The sequence below is a fragment of the Gadus morhua genome, chromosome 12, assembly GCF_902167405.1.
Source record: "Gadus morhua chromosome 12, gadMor3.0, whole genome shotgun sequence".
NCBI lineage: Eukaryota > Metazoa > Chordata > Actinopteri > Gadiformes > Gadidae > Gadus > Gadus morhua.
Window position 1 is genome coordinate 1,820,216 of NC_044059.1, and position 15,250 is coordinate 1,835,465.

Genomic DNA, 15,250 nt, shown 5'->3' on the forward strand with positions numbered 1-15,250 from the left:
GGTCACCTTTATTGAGAAGACCAGACTTTGGAACCATTAGACGGGACCTGCTGGAGGATCTCAAGCAGCCTTCAGGCTCATGTGGAGTTAGCAGATCACAGATCACAGGCAGGAGCATAACCATTCAAGGCTTTAAACACAAGCTATAAAATCTTAAAAATCTATTCAAAAAACGTCTGAATATTGAGTTACCAAATATTATGTATATTATGTCAACGGTAAGCTCATGATACTATGCTCTTTTTTATTACAGAGCACCTCTGCTATCCTCATGGAGAATATGGACCTGTACATGTTAAATCCATGCAGTAACAAAATATGGTAAAGGCCAAAAAGAAAAAATATTTGGCTGCAACTATGCATCATCTTTTTTTTTCATAATCAAGTCAGTTCGTTTTATTTTATTTGAAGCATGTATTTATACCGTAATGTATCACATTTGGAACTTCCATTAGAAATGTAAGATGCAATGCATATTCTGTGAAGTACTTGATGGATGATTGCGTTCTCCATCCACTAACTCTATCCCCGGGCCTCCAGGTTTGTAATTGAGCTCTGTGAGCCCATCCAAGTGAAGCAGCTCGACATCGCCAACTTTGAGCTTTTCTCGTCCACACCCAGAGACTTCCTGGTCTCAATCAGCGACAGGTACACTCACAACCGGGACACTTGAGCACATGTTGAAGAAACATGTTCTGTTTACGTACACGAGTGCTTAACTCTTTGACTCCGTTTTCCATGTTCAGGTACCCCACTAACAAATGGGTGAAGTTGGGAACGTTCCACGCACGGGACGAGCGCACCGTTCAGAGCTTCCCATTGGACGAACAGCTCTATGCAAAATATGTGAAGGTGCTGCTCTTGTTCATTTTTGTTAACTGTCTGATCAGTACATTAATGCAATCTGTGTTGTCAGATTTCGATGCAAATAGATGGGATCCGTGCAAACAGGTGGGAACAGGTTTGCAAGAGATGAAGGCAACAACATTCAAAACCACCCACTGAGGTGGCGCATGCTATTCTCAATCTAGATTGGCAAGAGATAGCTTGCCGTCTCATGATGGGTTTCAAATTGAGATGCAATCAAAATATAAAAAAGGTTATAGAATCTAGACATTTGTCTCATAAACAGAGCTGTTGAGTTGTTACAATTACGTTGTTACTTCACGGTTGTTAATGACGGTCTTCCTGATGTCTGGGAGCCCTAAACCTAATCCATTTAATGACATTTAGTATCTCTAAAATGGGCCTCAAACCAACACTGACCTTTTCCCTGTTGAATTAAGTTAGCCGTGTGATCAGACTGTGAATAACCTCTTGTGTAATGCATTAAGTTATATACAGTAAGCGTTATACAGTAAGATAGGCACTGCAGCCTAACTGTGTAAATCTGATGTCTTTGTGCAACTCTTGTTCTTCCCTTTGTCCTTGTTAATGTCCTTCCCTCTGTTGCCCTCCTTTTAAACCTTGACAACAGCTTATTTGAGTTTGCTGCTTGTAGATGTACTAGCTTAATCCTCCTGCGTTTGTCAGCAGTGCATTGCCTTATGAAATGAAAAAACACTTAATGCTGTGAGCTAAATGCTGACTTTCTTGGAGCATGACATACAAATCTAATGACTTTTGTCTCTTTTTCTTTCTGTCCTCTTCTCGCATCAGATGTTCATCAAGTACATAAAGGTTAGAACCTTTCTCTCTGTCAGGGCTCACAAAGCGCTTTTACTTTGATACGGTGTAATGAGTATTTTGGTGGCGGAGCACAATACTGATCTGTAATGCATGAGGAAGGCATTAAGCCGATGGGACACACACAAGCACTGCCATTGATTTGGGTAACCCTGTGTATTTTGTTACTTTATTGAGTGGGAATACAATTAAATACGTGCCTGTTTGTTTCCATGGGGATGATTGGAGTTAAATAAACCAAACCAATGCTTGTGGGTTTCTTGCTTTAATGTGGATGACTTGTTTGTTGACAATGTGTTGCCTGAATATCCCTCCCTTACAGGTGGAACTCCTGTCCCACTTTGGATCTGAACATTTTTGTCCCCTCAGCCTCATTAGGTGAGACGTCTTGAAGAGCTCTTGAACCGGTTTTATCCAGGCTTCCAATATATTCCATTTCAGGTCCTCAGAGGGCTACTACACTCTGGGTCAGTTTCCCACAACACGGGTGCAATGGGGTCTGTGAAGCTGGTGGGCCTCAGGACATTCTCAACTGAACTGTTTCATTAATGGAACTATTGTGTAGAGGTTATCATTGAGAAAACTATCACTTTCCACTCTAATTATTTAATTATTTGTTTGTAATACCACCAGGCACATCAATTAAGATCGACATTTAGTGTGGGATCCAAGATTCTTATCAACCACAGTTGCCTAGCCTAATTATTTTAATGTAAAGGAAACATTGTGAAAAAATCATCAATCGTCATCAATGACTTCAAACTCTTTCTCTGTGTTGATCAACCGCTAACCCTTTTAATTCAGTAAAAGACTTGAACTTCGGTATTTAATGCATGTATAAATGTGTTAAGTTATGCAAGTTTGTTTGTCTTTGTTTTCATAGGGTATTTGGCACCAGTATGGTTGAAGAATATGAAGAAATAGCAGATTCTCAGTATCCCTCAGAGAGACTTGAGTACCTGGAGGAGGACTATGGTATAACACAAACTATTGACATTATGTCAGTTCCTTTTATTTATTTACCATATGCAATTTTTCCATATTCATTTACAACCAAGTTACTGATATTACAATAAAGATCATTCTTTCGGCAAAGCCTATTGAGAAGGGTTGCATAATATTTATTCTTAGAACACGAAAGTGTTTTGCTGCCAATGCATTCAGAACTGACTGGTGTGCAAATTAGAATTGATTGAACTAGCCCCAACTTGCTTCACAAAACACAACGTTTGTGTGTTCAAAGTTCTGTCAAAGTCATCATTAACTGTGTTTGTGTGTGCGTGTTCTTCTCAGACTACCCTCCAGGTTTCCAGCCCACTGAGGACAAGGCTGCAAAAAACCTCCTCGGCTCTGCTACCAGTACGTGTGTGTGTGTGTGTGTGTGTGTGTGTGTGTGTGTGTGTGTGTGTGTGTGTGTGTGTGTGTGTGTGTGTGTGTGTGTGTGTGTGTGTGTGTGTGTGTGTGTGTGTGTGTGTGTGTGTGTGTGTGTGCGTGTGCAGCGTGTGTGTGAATGCAGTATGTGAAATACACTTTCAGAGGCTGATCACGCAGAGCAAGTAAAGCACACTAAACCAACCATTGTTTTCCTCTGGCACTTAGCTTCTTCTTCGCTTTGTGTTTTCGTGGTGTTTTTTGTTAACCACACTGTACGGGCACTCTGAATAGTTCTCACAAAGCACTATGGTATGCTGTTTTCAGAGCGTCCGTGTCTGTTGTGACACTGTTCTGTGTGATTGGTCCCCAACTCAAAACAATCACTGGATTATTTATAAGAATTTGTTTAGTTCATATTCAAATTTCTTCAGATAGACGGTTTGGGAGTCTGCATGTATCGTATGATTTCTTTATTTTTGGTACTCTGGTTGGGGATGTCCGTGTTTGCACGGGCACACACCAGTGCACACACAAGCACACCGTGGCCCTTTTGTCCACTGATTTAGTTTGAAGGGGGATTCTAAGGGAAAGCAGAAGTTGAAACATGCACACACATGCACTCATGTTATTAAACATGTTGAGACCCAACGGAGGGCTTTAGAAACATCATGTGTCCATTGAAGAGTGTTTGAGCCCCTTATAGACAAAAGATTGGAGCAGAGTAGGCAAAGAGCCGGATGGTCGAGTGCTTGTGGCTGAGATCCTTGTGATTAAGCCTCCAGTTGCTGCCTGGCGGATGTTAAAGCCAGGCAGAGACATTGAGCCTGTTAAATAAACTCAAGTCTGCTATCTTCATTTTCAGATGCCATCCTTAATATGGTCAACAACATAGCCGCCAATGTGCTGGGGGCCAAACCAGAGCTTGCCGATGGGACACACCTAGAAGGTAACTGAACCCATCTCCATCTCCTCACTCAAGGCCGCGGGGGGCCCGGGTCAAGGGCCCCGAGGAAGCCTCCGTCTACCAGAAGGCCTGCGCAAATGCACAAAGTTTTGGGGATATTTGTAAAGTTCTAGGTTGTGTGATTCATACCGGCCTGTGGGGCTACATGCTAGGCCAGCTTATGCACGATGGAAGCGGCGATGCCTTTCTATAGCAGGGGAGGTGGTTTGTTCTTCTGCTGTGCTAACCCTCCTTGTTCCTCCTTGTATTAACCATTCCTGATTACGTGTAAGAGCCTGGAGGAGGCTTTCATATTTCCCTATGAAAAATGTATCAGTGCATTTGAGTAGCCTACCAGCAAAGTGTTTCATACCACCTCAGGTATGTAGCCTGCAGTTGTGTGTGTATAAAGAGGACACATGAATGGTCAAAGGACTGCATTGATATGTTATGGAACATGCACTACTCCAGGCTCACTAGCACATATAATAATACACTCTACAGCTGAGAAACACACTTTTTTGCAGATGGGACTTAGTCATTTTCAACAAACAACTCTCATTAAGGCTCTGCAAATAAGGGCCTACTGTTGACTGCATCTCAATCAGACTCATTGGTTTTGTAAAAGGTTAGATAATTAATAAAGTTTGCATATAATCTTGTGTTCAGTGGATGTACAAGAACATGTGGACTTGAGTGAACTTTAATCATAACAATTGAGATCCTCACCTTATTGCGCCTCATGCTGGAACAAAAGGGGACAATTTTTATCTCATCTGTAGTTATTATTAGATTGCCTTATATAAACACATTCATCTACTGTTTTTTGATGAAAAGTTTATTGGGTGATGAATTTATTTTTTTATACTATAAAGATGAGGACACAACCTATGTAATGCTTTGCCCTGTTCTCTTTACTGTTAAATGTTGTTGGACAGTCTCTTTCAGTTCTGCCTCCTGATTGGTGGACACTTGGTGGACACCGCCCATTTCTCACACTGACGTCATTCCTCCTTCGAACCACACTTGTTTGAATTAACTCAAACAAATACTGCTTTGACTCGTCCGTCCACCCTCTAATTTCAGTCTCAATCTGCATTGTATACATTAAAGTATGTGTTAAACTGTGTGGGCAGAGTCAACCAGGTGTTTACTTTGCCTGTGGCACTGCGTCAGCACGGTTTGCACAAAACCATGGTTCTCTCTGTTCCCTCTCAGTGGGGCGCAGTCCTACCGTGGGACGCGGGGAGCAATCTACACTCCATTCACAACGCACCCTTTCCATCACTGCATTCAGGGGCGTGTTTAAGATATATAAGCAATTTTTTTGTTCGAGAGTAAGGTACCAACTAATAGGTGTACCCAAGCGCTTAAAAATACACATGCAGTGGCTGAGCAAGGAATACCAGCGCCCTCTTATACACTATTATATCTGCAAGAAGGCCAGGGCCAGTGGGAAACTGGAAGACAAAGTCAGCAACCCTGCTATGCTACTACTGTGTTTATTTGGTTAATACAAATAATTACAAGCCATTATTCTATATGATATAGTTATGATGTAATTCTGTATCATATGGGCTATGTCTGTTCCCATCTAATAGTTGCTAACATTCCTTCAAAGGAGATACTCGTGTGAGATTTTGGTGAACAAATGTGTTCATCAAAATGATTAGCTAACGTGTTTACCATCAGTCCTCCCGCCTCACTCAGGAATAATTTTTGTCACGGTTTTTGTATTAGGGCTGACTCAAGTAAATATAATAATTTATAATATTCAAGCTTTGTGTATACTTTTAACAACAAGATTACCTGGAATGGCAAATCAAGAGAATGCTGCAAACCAAGTCCAGATCTGGTCCCCGCTCCTATAGCTGGAACAAACCTATTGGAATGCAGTTGCATTATTGTCGATAATAACAGGGATTTAAACAGGAAATGTGTTTTGAAAGTAACTGGTACGTCATGTGATGCATAGTTTGGTTTATATTTTTCCGTTATTGCACACCTTTGCTCTTACAACATACATTTCCTTTCCATCATAAATAATTTTATTTATATTTGAAGGATTCAGAATTTTGATTGTGTGTGTGTCCGTCTCTCAGACAATGACACGGAAGAGGCGGGCTATGTAAAGGATGAAAGCCCGGAGATCCTGCTCACAGCAACGCCAACGATAAGCGGTTCCGCAACGTGAGTCTGTCTGTATGAAGTAGAGATTTGGTTACTACTACTTAATCTATTTTCTGCAGATGGCTGTGACCGCATCAATGACAAACTAAGGATGAGTTTATTCATTGCAAGTCTTGGTCTTATTCATCTCAGATTGAATACTCTGATATAAAGAAAATAAATTTGCATGTGGCCAATATCAGATTCCAGTGTGAACTGGTCACATTCTTAAATGACCGGCACTTGCAGAATATCAATAACAAAGACGTCATAAGCAACAAGCACGGAAGTGAACATGGACACTGTGTGGACATCTTTCCCTGGTGGATGTTCTCTTCATCAACTGATCATTTTTCCTTTTCATTCTCATTGTGATTTCTATGCTTGAATTCCTTTTAGATTGTTCCCCCAAAATAAAATCTGGCCCGAATATGAAAGTTGCCCAAATGAGAATTGAACAGATTAGATTCCATGGGATTTCTGGTGATCATAGTGTTCATAATATAATGAGCTAACAATGAGCTAATTTAGCTATCACTGTGAAGGAGGTATTCATTTTATGCTTTTCACTAGATTGGAGACGGCAGAGGTGGAGATGGGACCCACTGCATCCCAGCCGAACTCTGACCTTCCCACTGAGCTTCCCACTCCTACCCCCTCCTCTCCAGAACCCCTGGAGTTCATGCAGATCGTCACCCTGGTGGAGGTGGATGAGGAGGAGGAGCAGGAGGAAAAGCAGTCCACAGTCACCCTGATGGAGAAGGAAGAGGGCGAGGAGGAGGAAGAGGAGGAGCAGGAGCAGGAAGAGAGGATGAGACGGGAAGGAGAGAAGGAGAATATGAAGGAAGAAGAAAGGCGGAGATGGAGGGAGAGTCAAATGTACTGCCCCCTCTCCCATTCCTTCTCCTTCTCTTTTTCCTGCATGGCCTCCTTGCCAGAGCTTCTGCACGGCTGGTGCTCGGCCAGGTTGGCCCGCAGCCTGCAGCGCAACTCCCGCCGCAGGCAGTTAAACGCCCAGCAGGCCCAACAGGCCCGCGAGGAGACACACGCCCCCCCCAAAACAGAAGGTCCTCCCGTGGTGCTGACCCCCGTCGGCGCCTCCCCCTCTCCTGCCTTGACCCAGGAAATCCTACCCCTGACAGAAAGTGTGGTTCCTGAGCCCCATCCTTCGCAACAGACCATCGACCAGGAATCGCCTCCTGCCAATCATGCCATCAGCGCGCACACACATCCTGAAACACACATCCCCGTGCCCTCACTTGCCCCAGGGCCCCAGATAGTGTTGGAGCCCAGCCGGACTGCCACCATCCCCCCCCACAGCTTCTCCCAGGCCACATTGAGCAGGCCCAACCAGGAGGAGGGTGGCGACGATGTTCCCGCCCTGGAGTTTACCCCCCTTCCCAGCCTCTACCAGGTGTTGGTGATGGATACCCAGGTAGCCAGTAGTGTCACCTTCACCCCCACCCCAAGCCTCACCCTGCAGCCCACCTCCTCCGAGACGGCCGCTCAACAAGACTACTCCATTCTCCCTGTCCAGGACCAGTCCGTACCGCCTCTCCTCTCCGCCTCCCATCCAATAGACACCATCCCACCTCCAACGGAGCTGCCCCCCGCCCAGCCCATAGAAGCCCACACGGACCCGGCAAGGCAAGGTTCGGACGGCGGGGAGCTTCTGAAGCCCGAATCCCATTACGCCTCTGGGGAGAAGGTGGACCCTTCCACGGCCCAGGCAACAGAGCACCAGCGGGGGGAGGAATCGGTGGACGAGCTCCTCCTCAGCTCCAACGGGAACATCCAGCGGTCAGCCACGGAATACTACGCAGAGCTGCACGGGGACTACGGGGCCGGGAGTGGGAACGGGAACGGGGCTATGCTGAACGGGGCCACGGTGCACGGTTCCAGCCAGAAGGAGAGTGTCTTCATGAGGCTCAACAACAGGATCAAGGCCCTGGAGATGAACATGAGCCTGTCCAGCAGATACCTTGAGGAGCTCAGCCAGAGGTGAGGAGGAGCCCCACACAGACCATAGGACAACTAGATCATTAGATTATTGACTTGCACTTAGACAGAACAAAGATGATAAACATCAAACAAAATATACGCAATTATTCCAAAACGAAAATGTTGAGATCAAGTAATGGAAGCTTTGTAGATGGCACTGTTTATATGATATGCTTCTACAATAATATGTTAACGTCAAATCAGGGTCCGTGGGATATTTAATAGTCTTGTCTGTCCAGGTACCGGAAACAGATGGAAGAGATGCAGAGAGCCTTTAACAAAACCATCATAAAGCTGGAAAACACCTCTCGTATCGCTGAGGAGCAGGTCAGCGACAACCTACATCACAGTGGGCATCATAGTTGGCATCACAGTCGTACTAGTATTCATTGTAGTAGTCGAAAATTCGAAAATAGAAACACATTGTCAAAAAAACGCAAGAGCATTAAATGTTGTATGCGTGTTTCACAATACTACAAATTAGCTGCTCCGTAGTGTATAAGGCACACCTTATTATGCATATTTGCCCACTACCCAAATACTAGCATGTTCCGCCCAATGCTGTTGTGAACCGTAACCAAATGGTTTTAATGATGCAATATTCCTTGTGGCCGTGCAGTGTTGCCGGTCAACTGATGGTTGAGTGAGCATCTATGAATAATTGGAGCTGATGCCGATTCAAGCTTGTGTAAAACTCTGAACTCTTTGACGGATTTTGAAAGCAAGGCATCTTTTATTTTGCAACCATTTTAGATGCAGAGGAAGTTTTGTTCATGGACTGAGAACATATTTTGGAAAACTGTCTTCCTTGTTTTTTAGTCTGTTATGAAATGATGCCAATGTTATTTCATTGCTAGGTTATCTTATACTTGCAAATCTTAGGTAAATGAGCATATGGGCTTTACATCGTGACGGAACTTCATGTTTTCTCATTCTAATCACTGAAAACGACACATTTATTTTTTAGACTTTGTGTTTGCAAAATCTACCCATAAGCCAACCCATAAAACAAGACAGCAATTGTTATGGCTGCAAGCTGTGGCTTTATTTTGTAGTAAGGGTCGGCTTAGCTCAGGAGGTAGAGCAGTTGTCTTGTAACCGAAAGGTTGCTAGTTCGATCCCCAGCTCCTCCTAGCTGATTGTTGATGTGTCCCTGAGCAAGACACATAACCCTAACTGCTCCTGACGAGCTGGCTGTCGCCTTGCATGGTTGACTCTGCCGTCGGTGTGTCAATGTGTTAAATAACTGATGTAAGATGTAAGCTTTGGATAAAAGCGTCTGTTAAATGCCCTAAATGTAGTAGAAGTAGTCAATGGACTAGCGGCTCTGCTCACTATCACAGGTAGCACTATGTTTTCCATATTCGTATGTATGAATGAGAAGTAATTGGTAGTTACTGAAGTTAATGTGAGCAAGATCGTATTTCGAATTCTAAACCCTCACACAAACAATAAGATGCAAACCTGTTGAATGCACTGTGAATGCTGATTGCAATCTGGTTTTAAACTTTTTTTAAAAAACTTTTCTATGTTGTGCTCTTTAGGACCAGAAGCAGACGGACTCCATCCAGGTTCTGCAGAACCAGCTGGAGAACGTCACCAAGCTGATGCTCAACCTCACGTCTACGGTCAGCCAGCTCCAGAGAGAGGTAGGCCCACCATACACCACTGCTTCTGATGCTGCTCAAAGATTTAAGGGCCAAGAGGCATCAATAGCCATCCGTTGCAACTAGCGATCCGCTAGTTGATGACCTCTGAGTTAAGAGGCTATTTGCCGGATATGTCAAGAGGCTTTTGTGTTTGATTTTTTTCTCTCTTGCAGGTGTCGGACCGCCAGTGCTATCTGGTAGTGTCCTTGGTCCTCTGTCTCTCCCTGGGCCTGCTGCTCTGTCTGCAGTGCTGCCGTAATTCCCCTGCCCACACGAACCAAATCAATTCCCCTGTTCTGCCCAAGAGCAACCACTACCCCAGCCCCAAGAGGTCAGCTCCAATTTACATTTAGTCATTGGGCAGACAAATTCAAACATTTACTTAAAGTACATGTACGTGCATTCACACGTTCACACACTTTCACAAGCATGCACCAAAAGCCTATGATTTAATTCAACTATACATTAAGCATTAGTAATTTTGTTTCTACTGTCCTCCCTGTGTTTGTGTTAGATGTTTTTCGTCATATGATGATATGAGTCTTATGCGAAGAGTGACCTGTCCTCTTGTTCGCTCCAAGTCCTTTCAGCTGTCGTCTTCAGATGGTAGGAACTCCTCTTCCACATGCACACGCATACACATACACACATACACTTCTAAGATGTAATTTGAGTCACACACTTCCCACGCATATCACATGAGATTCTAGTTTCTTGTGTCCTCTTCACTTGCCCTGTTACTAGTATTAGTTAACATCTCCCTCCATCTACATTCTCTTGACTACCCTCTCTGTCTTTCCTTGTGATGGCCGTGTCCACCTATCTGATCCCCTACGGAAGACAGTGTGGAGTGTGAAATGGGAGCCACACTTTTCCCAAAGGGAGCGGCCGGCACATTTCCTGATTTAATAAAGCCTTTCACAGAACCTGAAACTCCATATCCCTTTCCCTCTCCTCAGAGCCCCCTCCACTTTGTGTCTGTGACTGTGTGGGTCTTGCTTTGAGAGAGTCATTGCCAGCTTGTGTCAATGTGCAGGAGTATAATAATAGATGCAATGCTTTGGGCTGGCTCATGGTCGATATTTGCAAGTAGTAATGATAGGCTGAAAAGAACGACACACGTCGCAGAAGCGACTTCTGCCGTTTTAGTTTGAACATCAACAATAAACCTTATTTTTATGGAATTATATGCATTTCTAAGCGTTCGGTTCATCTTTTGTGTATGTTATACATCTCTACGTATCTTCAAACCAAGCCACTACTTGCAAGGTCATTTCATGCTTGTTACATGTATGTGTTCCTGTTTGCCATTCCATCATTAACCGAGGCCCTCTCTCCCCTGTTCAGTAGGTCCAGATGACTTGTACATTGTAGAACCTCTAAGGTTTTCTCCAGAGAAAAAGGTACAGTGTTCACCCTAAACCGCTACTGTGGGGCCTTTGGCGGCCATGTTGAGTGTTTGTCTTGGTGTCAGTCGGGAGTAGAGACAAATTAGTCAGTAGGTTTCACTTGGTCTCCCTCCTTCCTGTCTCTCTGCACCTTGGCCAGTATCCTTGTTATTATTCTTGTAACCTTAAACCCAGGAGCAGTGCCATGACGTCACGAAAAAGGATAGTGACCTGTTTTTGCGAAAGACAGTGTTCATGTTCACGTCAGAAACGTTCCACTTTCTGAACATAATAGTGTTGTCGTTATTGTCCATTGTGCTCTCCCCCCAGCATCACCACCCAAAGTAGGACTGTCAATAATATCAGTAATAACTACTAGTGCTTGGCTTGACTGTGGATTGATTTGGCCTTGATGATTCACAATCTTGAGTCATTAGTTTTATCCATAATATATATTTCCCCCATAGAAAAAGCGGTGTAAGACGAAGCCATCGGAGAAGGTTGAGGCGCTGATGATGCCATGCCCCTCGAGCCCCATGGCGAATGGTGGTCCCAAATGCAACGGCTTCCATCGCTGCCTGTCTGCCCCTCCTCCTCCTCTTCCTGCCCTCCTGCCCCCACCTCCTCCTCAGTCACCCCCTAATCCCCTCCCTCAGTACTCCCGTGTCCCCGTGGAGGATGTGACGTTGACGCTCGCTTTCAGGCCATCGTCTGTGGAGACTGGCGGCGGCGGAAGCAGCAGCAGCAGCAGCAGCAGCAGCTCTAGCTCCTCCACCCACTCGGAAGAGTCTTACACCAGCCGCCTCCCCCCGCCCTCCCTCAGCTTCTCCTCCTTGTCGCCGGGTATGTACATCGAGGCCCTGCCCTTCCCGCTGCACCGGGACCCCACAGCCAAGCCCCGCCAGGTGAAGCGCTCGGTGAAGCAGCGAAAGTCGCGGCAGTCTGAGCTGCAGTTCCCCTCCGTGCCAGAGGGGGTGGTCGGCTCTCTACCCAGCCTGCAAAAATTGATCAAGGGAAACAAGGATATCAGCGTGGGGTCAGTGTCACTGGGCATGTCTGAATAACATTTGGAGAGACACACGCACATCAGAGTGATCATGGTTTTGTGAGTCCCCTGAGCCACACATGGCACTGCTAGCTGACTACCGGTTTCCAGGATAAGCCTGGCGCCTTGTCGTCTCTGTAAAAAGTCTACAGCAGCCATGTGCGTTGAGGAACTAGACTGTCTGGTATTAACTGAGCATCATACACTCCGTAAGCTACTTTAAACACACACAAACACACACCCCTGTCAGAGACCTCTGAGGTGGTCACGTGCCTTTTTATAAGTTCGAGAGCTTTTAGTGGTGGAAACATGAAATTGAGAGTTTGTCTTTTGTCTTTCCGTACCAGGTTATATTTTGTTAAGTTTTCTTTTTTGGGGAGGCATTAACCGAGACACTTAAGATTTTGGTGTGGGGGCATGAAACATGAATAGTCCAACCCATTGAAATGTGAGTGAGCTGTCCCCAATAAGGATAGCACATTGTTTTTTTATTGTTCTTTCCTCCTGCCTTTGACAGCCCAACGCTGGATCAAACGAATTGCATCGTTGGGGAAATGAGAACAGATGCTCCGTCTGATGAAATGTGATTCATCAGTGGAACCCAGCAGAACTGTTCCCAGTCCCTCCGTCTTTCACTTCCATTTTTTCTTTTATATAATATATCTTTCCAGTCTTTTTTCATATGGGACCAGTTTTGACCATTCACAATCATCAGGCCCTATCCCTTTCTATATTTACTTTTCTGTCTTTCTTATTTATTATCTTTCTTGTCAACTCCAAGCCCAACTTTTCGTAGCTGAATGACGAAATGTGCTCAGTGTGTGGATGATCAGTGATGCGGTTGCGTTATTTTGTCCAGGTTAATGTTTAACTTACGTTTAGCTCAGGCTATAAAATCAACTGAAGCAGTCTCAGAAACCTAACCACTCTACCATGAAAAACTTCTTTCACGCCTTTTGGGGCTGGGCCCCAATTCAATACTTTCCCAATTTTCATACATGCTTACATAAATGGCAACGGCCTAATGAGATATTTACTGTAATGGTTGACGTGGTACGTATAGCTGGTGAGGCAGGTCCAACTGGGTAAAGCATAGAGGGGGAATCTCTTTGTAAATCCGATCCTTGTGTCCTTGTGTTGTGACACGCAGCCGAGTCGCGCCACATATCGACACAAGGATCGGTTTGTTTGAATGGAAGCAGGCATCCAAATGGGGTGAGGACACATACAGAGACCACATGAGCTATGACCTCGTGTTCTGAGGTTTACACACTTTTCTTTCAGACAAGCGCTCCTGGTACACGGTGAAGGACGCCGATAGACTTGTATTTAACTATTTATTTATTTAAATGCCTTATCTTCACAGAATCTTCCACACAATGTAGTCAACCCTGCCTCAGTGTCTTGGGAGACTGGGGGGCGGGGTGGGGGACTGGACACACACAGGTTTCCTGGGAAAAATGCAATATTACACTCAACAGTACTAGTGCTCACTAATGGGCAATAAGCAAAGCACCTTTTTTTTAAGTAGATGTATTAATATATTGTATCTTTCTGGGAAATGGCTCAATGGTCTTTGAGCTCTGAATCCACAGTACTCCCTGAGGGAAACTCCCTAGTTTCCCTTAACCAGTTATCTACCAATGTCACATGCCCTGAACAGGTTTACATAAAGGACATAATTCTAGCTTTATTTATTGTCTGGCTCCTCACAGAAGCTTGTGGGTATGAGTGAGACTGCTCCTCTTGATTGTGTCATGGGCGCTTTGGAAGTAACATGAAGAAAGGCAAATCCACCGAAATTTAAGATGCTTTTGTGTGTCTTGCTCTCGCTTTCATTCTCGGTTTCTTACCACCTATGCTGAAGCACAGGCGGACCCCCTGGTAATCCTTGAGACGTGAAACCGCTCCAACATTATAAAGAATCTATAACTCCACAGATTGACTGAGGAATCACTGAATGGGCATTCCCTACAATGTTTCTATGAATGAGAAATAAGCACCTATTTGTGTTTTCTGAATGGCTACCGATCTCGTTGGGCCTGGAGTTTTGACTATTTGAGATGTAGGCTGCAGGGCTCATCTTCCCCACCTCTTTTAAATTGACCTCTCAAGATTGTTGTCCTGCATCCACCTCTCTGCTCCATCGCACATGTCTTTCACTGCCCTTATTTTTTGCTCTTTTGATTAAACCAAGTTCCTGTAGAGGGATTGAAAATTTGATCCTGGCTAATTGTTCCATACACGTATGCATCTACTACATTATTGCTTGCTTTACTTTTTAGCTGTCTTCTCTCCCTCATCTTCTTCACTCATGTAGTGTATGTGTCTGCCCTCCCCTAATAAACATGCCCTTGGTTTTGGAAGAATTAGGATACGAATCATGTTAACGTTTTTACTTAAGGGATCTAATTGAGAATTGGGTATGGATCGGAACACAATGTTTAAATGGGACTATTTCAGATCCACATACCCAGCAGGTTATGGCTTTTATTTTAATTTCTCTTTGTTGGGATTGTGTAATCACTTTTGATTGACTGATAGTATTGACCTGTATGCATGTGAGAGTGTCTCGCTGTTGCTCTCCTGTTTGCCCATGTCTGTGAGTCATGAGAGAGAGTCATTGTGTTGATTTTGTTGATCCCATTAAACGCTGAATATAGAGCGATGGATCCCGGTAATCCAAGGATTTCTGTGTGCACTTTGTATAACTCCTTATGCCTTTTTTTGTTTTAATGTCACCATTTTATTTTTCTATTCAACCTCGTATTGTCAAATGTGATGATCTTTTAAAGCTGCAGTTTTTTTTTCTTGTTACCCCTCACCCTCTCTCTCTCTCTCTCTCTCTCTCTCTCTCTCTCTCTCTCTCTCTCTCTCTCTCTCTCTCTCTCTCTCTCTCTCTCTCTCTCTCTCTCTCTCTCTCTCTCTCTCTCTCTCTCTCTCTCTCTCTCTCTCTCTCTCTCTCTATCTGTGAAGATTTGCACAGTAGGAGTGA

General features: G+C 44.4%; 1 protein-coding gene across 6 annotated transcripts in view; it reads left to right on the forward strand.

The window, feature by feature from the left end:
• Nucleotides 1-15,130, forward strand: part of suco (SUN domain containing ossification factor) — a 49,692-nt gene extending 34,562 nt beyond the window's left edge. For 3 of the 6 annotated variants that reach the window (XM_030371660.1, XM_030371665.1, XM_030371664.1), the window contains 17 exons: nucleotides 254-321; nucleotides 541-648; nucleotides 747-852; nucleotides 1,660-1,680; nucleotides 2,009-2,064; nucleotides 2,570-2,661; nucleotides 2,980-3,045; nucleotides 3,923-4,006; nucleotides 6,106-6,193; nucleotides 6,746-8,173; nucleotides 8,413-8,500; nucleotides 9,718-9,822; nucleotides 9,996-10,153; nucleotides 10,337-10,428; nucleotides 11,170-11,225; nucleotides 11,678-12,246; nucleotides 12,773-15,130. In XM_030371660.1, coding sequence (XP_030227520.1) covers nucleotides 254-321; nucleotides 541-648; nucleotides 747-852; nucleotides 1,660-1,680; nucleotides 2,009-2,064; nucleotides 2,570-2,661; nucleotides 2,980-3,045; nucleotides 3,923-4,006; nucleotides 6,106-6,193; nucleotides 6,746-8,173; nucleotides 8,413-8,500; nucleotides 9,718-9,822; nucleotides 9,996-10,153; nucleotides 10,337-10,428; nucleotides 11,170-11,225; nucleotides 11,678-12,246; nucleotides 12,773-12,842 — 3,255 coding nt within the window. In that variant the 3' untranslated portion in view covers nucleotides 12,843-15,130. Of the gene's footprint in view, nucleotides 1-253; nucleotides 322-540; nucleotides 649-746; nucleotides 853-1,659; nucleotides 1,681-2,008; nucleotides 2,065-2,569; nucleotides 2,662-2,979; nucleotides 3,046-3,922; nucleotides 4,007-6,105; nucleotides 6,194-6,745; nucleotides 8,174-8,412; nucleotides 8,501-9,717; nucleotides 9,823-9,995; nucleotides 10,154-10,336; nucleotides 10,429-11,169; nucleotides 11,226-11,677 lie in introns of all 6 variants that reach the window. The other 3 variants (XM_030371661.1, XM_030371663.1, XM_030371662.1) reach the window with 3 other exon arrangements.
• Nucleotides 15,131-15,250: the final 120 nt, after the last annotated feature.